At 57.4% G+C, this 14,017-nt stretch overlaps 1 protein-coding gene across 1 annotated transcript in view; it reads right to left on the bottom strand.

Annotated features, from left to right (window-relative positions):
• Positions 1-377: 377 nt before the first annotated feature.
• ATG16L2 (autophagy related 16 like 2) overlaps positions 378-14,017 on the bottom strand; it is a 15,819-nt gene continuing 2,179 nt past the window's right edge. Inside the window, exons 2-18 of the mRNA XM_008070052.1 lie at positions 12,996-13,095; positions 12,273-12,375; positions 7,532-7,605; positions 7,046-7,297; positions 6,868-6,933; positions 6,490-6,606; positions 5,386-5,448; positions 4,664-4,772; positions 4,162-4,267; positions 3,363-3,433; positions 2,998-3,069; positions 2,766-2,886; positions 2,312-2,417; positions 1,507-1,656; positions 1,248-1,295; positions 1,059-1,160; positions 378-736 (exon numbers count right to left, since the gene is read on the bottom strand). Coding sequence (XP_008068243.1) covers positions 649-736; positions 1,059-1,160; positions 1,248-1,295; positions 1,507-1,656; positions 2,312-2,417; positions 2,766-2,886; positions 2,998-3,069; positions 3,363-3,433; positions 4,162-4,267; positions 4,664-4,772; positions 5,386-5,448; positions 6,490-6,606; positions 6,868-6,933; positions 7,046-7,297; positions 7,532-7,605; positions 12,273-12,375; positions 12,996-13,095 — 1,748 coding nt within the window. The 3' untranslated portion in view covers positions 378-648. The remainder of the gene's footprint in view (positions 737-1,058; positions 1,161-1,247; positions 1,296-1,506; positions 1,657-2,311; positions 2,418-2,765; positions 2,887-2,997; positions 3,070-3,362; positions 3,434-4,161; positions 4,268-4,663; positions 4,773-5,385; positions 5,449-6,489; positions 6,607-6,867; positions 6,934-7,045; positions 7,298-7,531; positions 7,606-12,272; positions 12,376-12,995; positions 13,096-14,017) is intronic.

Here is a 14,017-nt window from a genome sequence, read left to right as displayed (position 1 = left end):
CCCCAGGCAGCTAAGGCTGGCCTTGTGCACAAGGCCTTGGATATCACCCTCTGGTTTTTTAAAGACCTTTCCACTGGTATCCCTCTGGGTTGCCTCCCAGCTCCCTCCTCAGCGCTCTTACAGCCTCTCCTTAGCCTCGGTCTACCCCTGAAGCAGGGGGGCCCAAAGTGTTGGTTTGGCCTCAGGACCAGGTTGGACCAAGGGTCACATCCCATTACTCTTGGCTGCCTCTGGGCATTTCTTCATGCTGTTTTCACAGTTAGATTTGAACAGCACTTAGCTCCCAGGCAGAGGCTGGGTTGGCTGTGCCCCAGCTCTGTGCTGGAGCAGCCAAAGATCTCTCTGTACCCCGAATGCTACAGAGAGGCAAGCAGACACAGTTTTGATACAATTTCTTTTCTACTTTGGGGGGAGAGAAAGTGAGGAGATGGAGATAAAAAGCAAAAACTACTATAATCACCCCAATCCACACTCTGTTTTCAGACAAACGGGCCAGGTCCTGCCAGGCCTTCTCCTCATTAAATCCCAAGGCCAACTCCACTCCCACCCCCGTCCCCACTGCTCTGGAGTCCTGTGGAGTGGAGGGAAGCTTGTTCTCCAGCTTCAAGCTTCAGACCGAGCCCCAGCCCAGGCAGCAGGGTCGTGGCCCTAGTGCCAGAGTGCAATCTTCCTGCCCTGGTCCACGCTCGCCACATGGCTCCCAGAGTAGCACCAGGCCACGGCGTTGACAGCAGTGCTGAGGAGAGGGAAAGGCAGGCTGCAGGGGATATGGGGAGCTGGGCCTGCAGCCTGGCCCTGCCACTCACTTCTAGCCTTGTGCAGTCTGAGGCCGCTCTGAGCCCATTTCCTCATCTGTAAAATGGGCTCACAGGGCTGTGATGAGGGTAGACCCAAGTGTGTGTGGAAAGGTGCCTTGAGAACTGTGGAAGTCTCTGGTGGGGTAGAAGGTCCAGGCACAAAGGCTGGGGACACCAGGATCCCAAAGATGCCAGAACCTGGCATCCCAGTAGCAGGACTGGGGCTCGGGTGGGCAGGTGGGCAGGGGTGAGAGTGCTCACCAGTGGGGCCCTTGAAGGCTGCCCTCCAGCTTCCCGGTATCTGCATTCCAGATGTAGAGGGCTCCGTCCCCGGAGCCTGCCAGTGCGTAGCTTCGGTCTGGGCTGCGGTAGCCACAGCAGAGTGAGAGAATGGGATCAGAGGGGAGGACACACACGCAGGGCCAGACAGGCACATGCTCATGGACACACCTGAACACGGCTTTGGTCCAGTCAGAACTGCACTTGAAGCCATCGGCCCTGAAGACAGACAGGGTCGGGGTGGGAATGCAGGTAGCCACCAGCCCGCCCTGGGCAGCAACGTTAAGAACTTCCTTTCTGTCAAGGGGTTGGGGACCACAGCAGGAGCTGGTCTAGAGGGGCCTCCGAGGAGGGCCCCAAGAGGGCCCTTTTAGAAAAAGCTCTGCCGCCCCGGGGCAAAGGCCACAGAGCCAGCGGCACGAGCTGGTACCTGAACACCTGGCGAATGTTGCTGACACGCAGGTCGATGACCTTGAGTGTGTTGTCGCGGGAGCAGCTGAGCAGATGCAACTGGTCGTGGCTGAGACTCAGGGAGGTGACCCGGCCCTGCACAGGGATGACTTGGATGCAGCGAGGCCCCCTAAAGAGCAGGGACAGAGATGGGCATGAGAACACCCCACCAGGCCACTTCTGACAGGAAGGCGCTGGGCACGACAGCCTCTTCAGGGCCACCCAGTCCAGAGACACTTCAAGATGAGGGGGACTGGGCCCCTTCTCCACAGCGCAGCCAGCTCCCTCCACCGAGGCCCTCAGGCAGACTTTGACCAGAGAGCAGGAACCCTGGAAACCCTTGGGTCACGAACATAAGCACCAGAGGGAAAACAATGAAAAGTGCTTCTTTTAAAATGGGGTGGGTGGGAGGCCTTTGCAAACAGCAGTGGCTGCGGACCAGTGAACACCAGCTCCAGCCTCATGTCTGTAAACCATCTGAGCCCAACGCCGGGCTCTCAGGTAGAAGGATGAAAAAGAATGTTCTTCCTTTTGGTTAACTAAATGGGAAAAGGTGCTTCACCATATTTGCTGCAAGGTCCAGGCAGAGTCCAGGAATGGCCAAGAGCCACTAGGAGAGGGTGCAGCTTCCCGGGGAGCTGAACCCACGAGGGGCCGTGCCAGCCACACAGCCTCTCCTCCCCAACATGACACCACTTCTCCTGCCATGGCCAGAGAAAGGAACAAGAACTCGAGAGTCCTGTCCCCAGGCTTCTGCCACCCCACCCCCAGCCCGTGCCTGTCACCTGCTGTCCCAGAACCGGATCTTCTGGTCATTGTGGCCACTAATGATGATATGGTTCCCACACACCACGTCGTTACAGTAAGAAAGGACATTGATGGTCCTGGAGCCTAGGAACCAAGAAGCAGGAACTCAGAGGAAGGCTGGCAGGGGCCAGCACAGGACATGTGGAGAAGCCAAGACCCAGAGGGCAGGGTCCTCCCAAGACTAGAACCCAGGTCTCCTGCTCCCCAGCCCAGGGCTCACCCCACCTCTTCTTCACCTACCCAAAGCCTGGGCTGCCAGGAAACCAGGCAGAAAACACCAGTGGGGCATGGAGGAGGAGGGCCTCAAGAGGTTTCACCCAGATGCCTGTGGATCTGTGGATCTCCAAGCCACTCCTAGAGCAGGGTGAGGACCCTCATGTTCTGACCTGGGGTTCCTGGCTGGTGAGGAGGGGAGGCAGGGGCTGGGCTCACAGTAGGCGCGGTCAAGGTCCCACTCCTTCACTGTCCTGTCTCGGCTCCCAGTCACTGCCTGGTGCCTCGTTAGCTTGAATTTGGCAGCTGTCACCTTGTCCTTGTGTCCAGACAGTGTCTCCTACCCCCAAACACCGGGTCTAACTCGAGGGCATGGCGAGGCCCCATAACAGCCTCCCTGGTGCCAAGGCATGCCCCTGACCCCCAGGCCACCTCCCCAGTCAGGCCTCACCTTGGACTGTGCCTCTCCCACCTTCCAGAGCTGGGCGGCCTGGTTGTAAGTGGCCGCTAAGACCTGGGAGCCCTGGAGGGAGGGGAATAGAAGTGACAGGTCCTGAGCCTGCGCCTGAGAAGGACAACGTCCCTGGAGCCAGAGAGCTGGGGTCAGCAAAGGCAATGTCCCTCAGGCCAGAGCTTTCCAGCGCCCAGGTCGCCAAGGCAGGCAGAGAAGCCTTAGGCCTGGGAGAAGGATTTGTGCAGGAGCCCAAGATCCCAGATCTGACATCTATGACATGCCCTCAGGTCCCAGGGCCCCCACCTGCCCAGTGTGGAGATGCAGGGGGGGGTACCCCATGCCACTGGGCAAAGTCCCCTCACCGAGGGGTCAAAGTCCACACTGGTGATGCTGCCGCCAGCTCCCTTAAGGGTCTGGTTGGCCTCCAGGCGCCCTGGGGAGAACAAGAGTAAGGACAGTTGAAATGAGGTCACTGACCTCATGGAGTAGAAGAGCTAGGACTGAGAGCGGGAGATCAGACTCCCCCAGGGAAAAGGACAGAATCACTGGGTCTGTTGGGGGCCTGGGCTGGAGGCTGCACCTCCTCTAACTGCTGGCAGGGGTTGTTTTAAAGACAGGGTTGGAGAGGACTGGAGAAGGGACTGTCCCTCGGTCTCACAGCAAGTCAGGGCCAGGCCAGCTGGAGACTTGCCTGTTCTAGGAAGCGTCGAGGAGCTGCCCTGACCCCCCCCCCCAGCCCCCGCCCTAGCACAGCCCTCTTCAGAGCACTGAGCAGGGGACCAGGCAGGTAGTTAAGACTTGTTCTGAGAGATCAAGGGATGCTGGAAGAGGTGGTGGTCTGTGAGCTCGGGAACTTGCTCCTCAAGGGCCTATCCCTTCAGGACCTCAAGACAGGGCACTCCCACCTCCCCCAACGGGGACCCCCTGAGCTCAGCCCTCCCCCATCCTGCAGGTCTGGACTTCAGAGCTGAGAGGCTCCACCCTCCTTCAGAGCAGTGAGCCCAAAGGCTATCCCTTGCCAAGAAGTTATCTAGCCTCTGCCCAGAGAATGTTCCAGGTGGGGAAGCAACCAGAGGTCCAAGACCTTTTCCCACAAGGAGCAAGCTGAGGATGGGGTCCAGAGGGAAGCACACTGGGCTGACTGAGGGGGGGGAATCTTACCTCCCACAACATTCCAGAGGTGGATAAGGCAGTCAGCGCCCCCAGTGGCCAGGAGGCTGCTGTCAGGGCCAAAGCAAACAGCATTGACCTCAGAGAGGTGGGCATCCTGTGTGGAAAGGGGGAGGTCAGTACCCTGGTTCTCCCATGCATTTCCTGTGCATGCTCGCTGGTTCTCTGCTCTCTGCAGCCTGTTGCTGACTTGTCCCCACCCCAGATCTTAGTCCAAACCTGGGGTTTCAAACCTGACTCCACTGGTCTGACCACCTCTGCTGGGACCCCTGCAGCAGCCTCACCGCTGTGCTCCACCCCACTTGCTTGCCTGGTCTCTCAGTCTCCTGTCTCTCCCTCCCCTAGCCATGCCCCCCATAACATGCTTGAGTGGAAGGATGCCAGCCTCCGTCTCCTGCTTTAGAGCCCAGCCTCGCTTCCCCGGCCTCCTGGGACACCCTGGGGCCTGCATGTCCTTACCACTGCCCCAGGCGTGCAGCCCAGCTCTGCTCACCAGCACATCCTGAGCCCAGGTAGGAAGTCGGGCGGCCACGCACACAGGGATGCTCTGGTATCGCTGCTCAGGGGCTCCCCCGATCGAGTGACCTCGCCTCTTCTTGAAACTGATGGGGGAGTGGGAGGGCAGGAGAGCATTCAGCAAGGCCTTCTGACGAGGGAGTCCCACGTTCCCCTGAGGCAGCGACAGGAAGCCACAAAGGCAGGAGGCAGAACACAGCCCCCAGGTACAGCCAGCACATTCCCAACCCAGCCACTGACCCCAGAGGTCAGTTAGGAGATGGAGGGACACACACAGAAGGCACAGGAGCAAGGCAGAGTTGGTGGGTGCAGAGGAACCTCAGGGTTGAGGTTTCAAGCCTGGTCTCGCCACTACTTGGCTCTGGGATTGAACAAGACCCTGACACTTCTGAGCCTCAGTTTCTCAGTTGAGTGGGAGTTCCTGTCCAGCCTCAGGCTGGGGCTCTTGGTCCCCTGCGAGGACCTCAGATAAAGACAGAGCCTTGTAAGGACAGAAACTGGAAGACAGCTAGCAGGGGCTGCAGATGAGGCCTCCAGGGCCCGACAGAGACAACACTCAGACAACTGCACACCATATGGAAGGACAGGCCAAAGCACGCACAAAGACCAAGCCTGGGCTCAGGGAGCCTGACACTGGGCGCCAAGGGCCCACCTTCACACACAAGTGCATGCACACACACAAGCAACATACACACTTACTCCAGAAACCCCTTTACCACATCTACACAGTGGGACAGCGTCAGGGAGGTGGCTGAGGCTGACCTGGGAACCGAGAGACACGTGCTAAGGAATGGCTGGGGTGTGTGCCAACAGCCATCGTCATCGCTACACTGGGCAGAAGACCTGGAGGCTTATAACCTCTCAAGCCTGGGGCGAGAACTTGACTCCTCCAAGACCCTAACCAGTCCCAGGAAGGTGGAGGCAGGGATGGAATTGGCAGTGAAAGTCTCTACCATGATGGTAGGGACTGCCTTGTCCCCGCAGGTGTCCACCAACGAAAGTTCCTGGGAGGCTGAGCAAGGTCCTGTGCCCCCAGGCTGGGATAGCCCAAGGCTAGGAGCAGAGGGAGAAGCCTAGGCTAGCTGAGCGACCTCAGAAATGCCCACGAGAGTGTCCTGGGATGACCTGGCCCACCAGGACTGCCAAGGACTTGGACGACCAACATCTCATGCTCCTCCCCAAGGTTCCCTCACAGCCCTGAGGCCTGGACATGGGGACCTATAAGGAAACCCCGAGAACAACCTTCTGGCTGGGGAATGGGACTAGGAGGAGGCAGCATCAATACAGGCAAACCTAGTCAGATGGAGGACACTGAGCAGAGGGGTTCCCAAAGACGGAAGCCCCAGTCAGGTCCCACCAGTGTAAGCACACACATGTACACGCCCACATGTGTTCATGTTCATATACACAGAGGTACGCTCACCTGAGCCTATACACACACGTATCTTGCACACCTACACCTGTACTCACACTCGCCTGGGATAGCAGAGCCCTAGGCCTTGCCCACAGGTTACCTTTTGGCGATACCTACTCACCATCCTGACACCCCACCCCCACTCCTGGTCCCAGGAAGGAGGGAAAGGGTTGAGGGCAGGGGTTGGGGGTCCCTGAGGTGGCACAGACTGCATGTGGCTCCAAGCACTGGAGATCAGACCGGGTCCTGGGAGGTCTGAGATGTACCCCAGCCTCTTCCCAAGCACTTCCCCAGCCTAGGAGCTGGCGCCAAGAACCCGGAAGAAGACTCTGGAAGCCTCTGGGGTGGGGCTCGGCTCAGAGCTCTGGGACAGCCATCTGGATCCTCACCTGAAGGGTCTCTTCCACTTCTCACAAGCTTCATTCTCCAGGGACTCTGGCTCAGCTGCCAGGGCCAGAGTCTCGGGCCTCTCCCTGAACCCATCGCCCTGGATGGTGTTTGGGCTCCTGGAAGAGGTAACGAAGCTCGGAAAGGTCGAGGGATCAGGCCAGTCCCTCCCAGCCCAGCGCGGGACACAGTGAAGATATGAATTCCCAGTGATGGGGGGGGTGTGTGGGTGCACGTGCAGCGGGCTCCTGTGACCACACATCTGCATGGTCCCGTAGGCCCCGCCGCTTGGGGGCCTCGGGACCAAAGTGTGCGGGCAGCAGCGGCAGAGCAGGCGGCCCGGAGCACAGGGACCAGGCCCGGCCCATCCCCACTCTTACTCGCAGATGCTCACAGTCCGCTTGGCAGCTTTCTTCAGCTCCTGAGACACCTGCGCCTGCTTGGCCCTTCGGGGTGAAAAACACCCTGAGATCCTCCAGGGGGCGGTGCCGGCCCCCTCCCGCCAAGACGAGGGCGAGGCCCGACTCCGCCCCCGTGGGGCGGGGCCCGGCCTCTCACCGCTCGCGTCGCTCATTGCGCAGATTGCGCTCAGCCGCGGCGCGCGCCTTGCGCTGCACGAGCCGCTCCAGCAGGTCGCGCGCCTCCTCCTGCCGCCGGCGCAGGGCCGCCTCCTGGAGCCCGGCGCGCGCGCGCAACGCCTCGTAGGCCGCCCGCTGCGCCGCGTTCTGCGCGCGCTGCTCCCGCACCTGCGCGGCCCGCTGCTCCCGAGCCTCCTGCAGCTCCCCCACGCGGGAATCCAGGGCCGCCAGCCTGCGGGGGCGGGGGGGGAGCCGGCGGTGGGTCCCTAGCTTCCTCCCTCGCCGCCCGGGAGCCTCAACAGGCTTGCCGGTGGCCACGCGACCAGCCGGATGGCTGGACCAGGTCTCCAGGCCCTGCCGTTCGGGCCTTCTGACACCAAACACAGGCCTGGGGGGCGACTAGGGGGCGTGGGGAGAGCTCTCGGGCCCTCGCCATGCCCCCGCCTCCGGCAGGTGAGCCCCTCACCTGCTTTGCTGCTCCTCCAGCTGCGACTCCAGGGCGCCCAGCGCCGCGCTCTTCTCCACCACCTGGTAGGCCATCTGGGGACGGGTGGGGTGGGGAGGGTGTGACGGACAGGTGGGCACGGGCGCCCGTGCGTGGGGCTTACGAGGCCTCCAGCCCCTCCAGAGCAGTAGGGGCTGCTGGGACAGTCTGCAGCTCCAGCCACCTGCCCCCTTACTGAAAAACAACCTGAGGCTCGGATGGGTTGGGATGGCCCACAAGGAGACACTGCTGTTTCGGGGAACAACGCAAGGGCCTTAGGCTCTGGGGTCTGACATCCGGGTTGCAGTCCTAGCTGTGCCACGTTTCTCTGCGTCCCTAGGGTAGTCACTGAACCTCTCTGGCAAGAGGAACCCGCTCCATTTCCTCACCCGTAAAATGGGAAGGGCGGTGCCTACCTCCTGGCGCCATGTGGAACTATTATGAGGACTAGCCCTGCAAATGATGGCCAATGTGTGACCAGCACGTGCATGGGCCATGCTTTGTTCCAAGCCCTCTACACATATTAATGCTTTTAATCCTTGTAACACCATAAGGTGGGTACGGCCACTCAGAGAGGTGAAGTGTCTTGCCCAAAGTCACACAGCTAAGTGGCAGAGCGGATATTTGAACCTAGGGCACCTAACTGCATCATCCGCCAAGCAAAGCACTGGTCTCTAGGAGGGGCTCAAGGGATAAGGGTTGTTCCCCTCTCCCGTAGCTGGCTTCCTGGGCCACCCCCAGCCTGCCGGCACGCAGACCTCAGCAAGGTCAGCAGAGGAGCCCTGAGGCACACAGGCTAAGATTGGGAATGGCCTATGGGAGCACAGGACCCAGGCTGATTCTGGAGCTGCCCCAACAGCCCGGCGGGGGTGAGGCTCATTCCATCTGCACCCCTGCCTCACTCAACGCTGCTCCAACCCAGGGCCCTGCGGTGCTGAGGGGTCAGTGGGAGAGACTGTCCCCAGGCCAGGCAATTCCTGCCAGTATGGCAAGAGGAACATGAGGGGCCATGGGCTCTGAGCCCCTCTGCCCAGGCTGAGGCCAGGGCTCTCGTTGCAACCCCATTCTTGTGTTCTTGTCACGTGGGCCTGGTAAGGACAGATAGGGAGCAAGGTCAGTGCTGTCCGCCTGCGCTGACATGACTTCCGGAGGTCTGAGGACCCTGCACATGTAGGGCAGGGCAACTGCTTTCACAGCTGACCCAGTTGTAACACTGATCACCCTGTTCAACACTGAGTCACATTCCTCACCTGTCACCTGCTTTCATTTAGGCTATGTTATACCCTTCCTTTTTTTTTTTTTTAAACTTAATGCCTTTCAAAATTCAAGTAATCGCCGGGAACAGTGGTTCATGCCTGTAATCCCTGCACTTTGGGAGGCTGGGGCGAGAGGATTGCTCGAGTCTAGGGGTTTGAGACCAGCCCGGAAGACTTGGGGAGACCTTGTTCTACAATAAATAAAAAATTAGCCACGCATGGGGGCACATACCTATAGTTCCAACTACGTGGAAGGCTGAGATGGAAGGAACACCTGAGCCTAGCAGGTTGAGGCTGCAGTGGCCATGAGTGTGCCACTGCACTCCAGCCTGGGCAGTAGAGCGAGACTCCGACTCAAAAAAAAAAGTTCAAGTAACAGAGATGGAAAACAGATTAGCAGTTGCAAGGAACTAGGAATGGTTATGGGGAGAGGGGTAAGTGTGATTAGAAAGAAATACAAGGAGGCCAGGCATGGTGGCTCATGTCTGTAATCCCAGCACTTTGGGAGGAGGAGGAAAGAGGATTGCCTGAGCCCAGGGATTTGAGACCAGCCTGAACAACTTGATGGCATGGTGGCACACACCTACAGTTCCAGCTATTTGGAAGGCAGAGGCAGAAGGCTCGCCTGAACCCAAGCTGCGGTAGCTGTGAGCATGCGACTGAACTCCAGCCTGGGCAACAGAATGAGACTCCGACTCAAAAGAAAAAAGGAGTACAAGGAGATCTTGTGGTGATGAAACAGTGCCATGTGCCATACCTTGATGGTCACACAAATCTACACATGTGAATAATAACAACTATATCCACACTTAATACCAGTATCAGTTTCCTGATAGTTACAAGAAGCCCATAGGCAGCCAGGCATGGTGGCTCATGCCTGTAATCCCAGCACTTTGGGAGACGGAGGCAAGAGGATTGCCTGAGCTCAGGAGTTCGAGACCAGCCTGAGCAACATGGCAAGACCTCGTCTCTACAATAAATCAAAAAATTAGCTGGGTGTGGTGGCACATGCCTGTGGTTCCAGCTACTTGGAAGGCTGAAGCAGAAGGATCACCTGAGCCCAGCAGGTCGAGGTTGTGGTGGCCCTGAGCATGCCACTGCACTCCAGACTGGGCAACAGAGTGAGAATCTGACTCAAAAAATGAAAATAAAAAAGGAGCCCTTGGGTGAACTAGCAACTCCTGTGTACTCTTCACTGATCCCCAGGGACTCTACTGTCTTTGCAACTTCCTGTGACTCAATAATTGTTTCAAAATAAAAAAAGGTAAAATAATAATAATTATTATAAATGCTTGTGATCTGTGAAACAGTACTAAAGAGAATCAAAGAGAAAGTTCTCCTTCCCCCACAATTCCCTGGCACATCCTATGGGAACTGATGGTGTGTGTCCAGGAAGGAGTGATGGGGGCGAGGGGTGCACGGAAGTACCCCAGGCAAAGGGAGCCATGAGATGCAAGACAGGAGGCTGGACCACTCAACTGAGAAGCTGGGCTGAGGCATTTTGGAAGATCTGGATCACGCGGATAATGGGGAGAGGTGGTGAAAGGGGCTTTACTTTTTACGGGCTTTTGCTCTCTAAAATCATTTACAACAAGCATGATTTGTGTACTGCTTGCCTTTCATGGAGATTTTTGTTATTAAAATATATCACTCTAAGTCAGATATGGTGGCTCACACCTGTATCCCAGCACTTTGGGAGGCCAAGGTGGGAAGATTGCTTGAGCCCAGGAGTTTGAGACCAGCCTGAGCTACATAGTGACACCTTGTCTCCACAAAAGAATAAAAAAATTAAACAGACCTGCATGATGTCCACTTGTATAACCAATCCTGAATTGCACCCCACATCTTTAAAATATGCAAAAAAAAATTTAGCCAGGCGGGGTGGTACACACCTGTAGACCTAGCTACACAGGAGGCTGAGGCAGAAGGATAACCCGAGGCTAAGACATTGAGGTTGCATGAGCCGTGATCGTGCCATTGCACTCCAGCCTGGGCAACAGAGTAAAACCTCAACTCAAAAAAATGTGTGTGTGCGTGTGTGTGCGTGTGCGTGTCATTCTGAATACTGTATGGATGGGGGTGCCAAAGGAGGAGTCATCTGGGAGGGATAAGGACAACCTGGACCAGGCCAGATACAGTGCAAGAAACTTGGTGGACTTGGAGGTGCAGTGAATGTGAAATCGGGATGGAGGGCTGGGAGGAGGAGGGATGCCCCTGGGTTTCCAGCACACCTGAGACCCACTGCAGGGCAGTCATGGGAAGGATGGTCCACCTCATGCATCACTTCATCTACAAATATTCATTAGTTTGGACTGTGGAGACAGGCCCTAAGAATACCGTGGAGGCATCCCAGGCCTGGGGGAGTTCCCAGCTCCCAGGAACAGGAGTCAGATGTTTGAGAATCACCTCTCAAACAAATATCACGTTGCAACTACAGCAGCAGCTCTGGATGAGCTCACACCCCTGCCCACACTTTTGCAGGGCAGGTGGCTTGACGTGCCATGACTGGTCATGTAGTACTAGCCTAGGTCTCCTCCTGAGGCCTGGGAGCCAGGCCAGGTCTTGTTTACTGCTGCATTCCCTGGGCCTTGGATACAGCAACCGTCAATCAAGATTTGTTGAAAGAATGAATGAAGATCAAAGAAGGTAGATCTGTGTGGAAGAGAACTCAAATCCTAGCTCCACTCTCTAAGCCTCAGTTTCCTCCCCTGCAACCAAGAAGTTGTGAAGGATGAACTGAGATAATGCCTGCAGGGAGCCAACTCTCAAAATGGCATGGGCCGTATTATAGAGGAGATGGGGAGGCTGACTTTCACTGTGATGTCCAAAAAGCAGCTGAGCAAGAATCAGCTCAAGAGAAGGCTGGGCTAGAGATAGAGTCAGCAAACAGAGAAAGCCACGGAGGCCATGGGAGTCAGTGAGTCCCCCAAGCTCCAAGAACACCCATGTTCAAAGGAGGAGAGCAGGGAAGAGGAAAAGGAGCTAGAGGAGGAAGTTCAGAAGCAAGAGGAAAACTAGGAGAGTGTGGCGAAAGAGAAGCCAAGAGACATCGTTGTAGGGGGGCGGGAAACAGCAGTATCAGTGGAGGGACCACCCTGCCGATGAACTCAGTGGACCTTCTTCCTTCTGTCTACAGATAGACAGTGAACATCAACTGGTGCTGGGCTCTCAACTGGTGCTAGAAGGCTGGGTGAGGAGTGGAGGAGTGAGCATAACAGCTAAGCAGTCTGGAGAGGGGAGTGGGCTGCCGGGCCCCTGCATGCACTCCCTCCAGCTGCTGTTGGAGTCCCTATCGTCCTAGGCTGCCAGGGCACTGTGACCCCCTGCCCAGCTTCAAGTCAGGGCCTGGTGCACACTGGGCCTCACTTAAAGTCTGCAGCACTGGACTTTGGGAACAGAGCAAACAGGGCCAGTCCCCTTCCCTTGCATGTCTCCCTGCCGCATTCCCAGTCCCCTGCTCAGCTTACCTCACCACAGACCAACCGCAGCCCCTCCTCCTCCTCATTCCACTTCACCCTCAGAGTAGCCAGCGATGGGAATTGGTTTGAGTCAGGCCCTGAGTCCTCCTCCCTGTCAACCAATCAGAGAGTGGCACTCAGTGTCCCCCAGTTCGCCCCATTGCCCAAAGGCATCCCGGGGATGCCCCATGAAAAGTAAGAGACGAGTGCCATCAACTTGATCCTGGGGAAGATGGAAACCAGCAAGCCAGGAAAGGAAAGAGCAAGTCTCCAGACATGAGCTGTCTGTGACCCTCTGCTCTGGACGCCCCTAGGCCTTGGGTTCCCAGGCCAAGAACCCTTCTAAGGAAGCACCTCCCAACTCTGAGCCCTACCCATTCCGGCTTCTCGTCTTCACTCCCTCTTTGGAATAGATAGTGAGACACTTTCTGTAGGTATCCGGTAAGGGACGGAGAGATGGAAAAACACTAAGATGAGGAAAAGACAGGACTGTGGGGGTGGGAGGGGAAGGAGATGGAACACAAGCAGAGAAACAGACTGAGAAGTGGAGTAGAGAAAGGAGACTCTAAGCAGCAGGCCTGTGGGAGGGCTCAAGGGCTTGCCTCCCCCACCCCCCACCCCCAGAGCAGCAGCCAGGGGCCAATGAGGTGCCAGGGAGAGAATGAACCCAGCAGAGGCTGTGGAGGCAGGACCCAGGCACAGACAGCCCATTGTGAACACAGACACACTCACCAGGGGCCCTGGTGGGTGGCAAGGGTGACATCCTTCGGCTCTGTCTGCAGCTTCTTTGAGAACTTGTCCAGCAGCTCAGCCTGCTCTAGGAGATGATTATCTAGGGTACAAGAGGGTGAGCCTGGGGCAGAGGCAGACACTTTCCAGCAGACCCCCACTACAAGCTACTTCTGGTTGCAGGAGCCCAGGGATGCTGGGAATGGGGAAGCTTCTGGCAGACTGGGGTCTGCCTCTTGCCTGAGGGGTGTCTGTGCAGCTCGACAGGACCTTCAGTCCTGGCACAGCCTCCCCACAGCACTGCCCCCCCAGGACCACCCAGAAGAGCACCTGCTCTCCCAGGGACAGAAGGACAGCCACTGCTGGGAGCATCCAGGGTGGCAGGGTACTGCCAACTGAGGGTCCTGAGGGAAGGAAGGGGCCTGGGGCTGACTCATCCCTGCCCCAGAGATGGGCTTGGCCCCAGAGATGGGTTTGGCCCCAGAAAGTGCTGAAACAAACCAAGCTCTACCTGTCTGTGGCCTTTGGCAAGTTACTTCCCTTCTAAGGGCTCTTACTCTCTGGACTGCCAAATAGTCCTAACTTCCCCTGGGTATTGGTAAAGCTCCTCCACCACCCCCCCAGGCCAGAATAGAAAGTTCTTGAGCAATTATCCAGCAGACCTTTGAGCTTGGTGGTTTGACCCTGGAACATACTCCACCCCCATCGGTGGTCACTTCCTCTTTTCTCACCAGCTCCAGGGTAGAGTGGAGGTGGAAAGCTCCAGGGTAGAGTGGAGGTGGAAAGCCCAGGCCTAGCTCCTCAGCTGCCTTCCCTCACTAGTGCCTTTCCTGTCACTTTGAGACCCCTAGGTCTAGTTTACTTCTCACACAAACCTTACCTCTGCCCCCAGGGTACTGCACCCTCCCCCTGCCCCAGCAAATCTAAAGAAGGTCCGTTTGACCAATTAACAAGTAAGAAACCTAAGGCCGGGCTCCGTGGCTCAGCCTGTAATCCCGCGCCTTTGGGAGGCTGAGGTGAGTGGA

Source organism: Carlito syrichta, unplaced genomic scaffold, assembly GCF_000164805.1.
Source record: "Carlito syrichta isolate Samal-C Ts95f unplaced genomic scaffold, Tarsius_syrichta-2.0.1 Scaffold312747, whole genome shotgun sequence".
Classification (NCBI taxonomy): domain Eukaryota; kingdom Metazoa; phylum Chordata; class Mammalia; order Primates; family Tarsiidae; genus Carlito; species Carlito syrichta.
The sequence above is the reverse complement of the archived record's forward strand: the minus strand, read 5'-3'. Positions and strand labels throughout refer to the sequence as shown.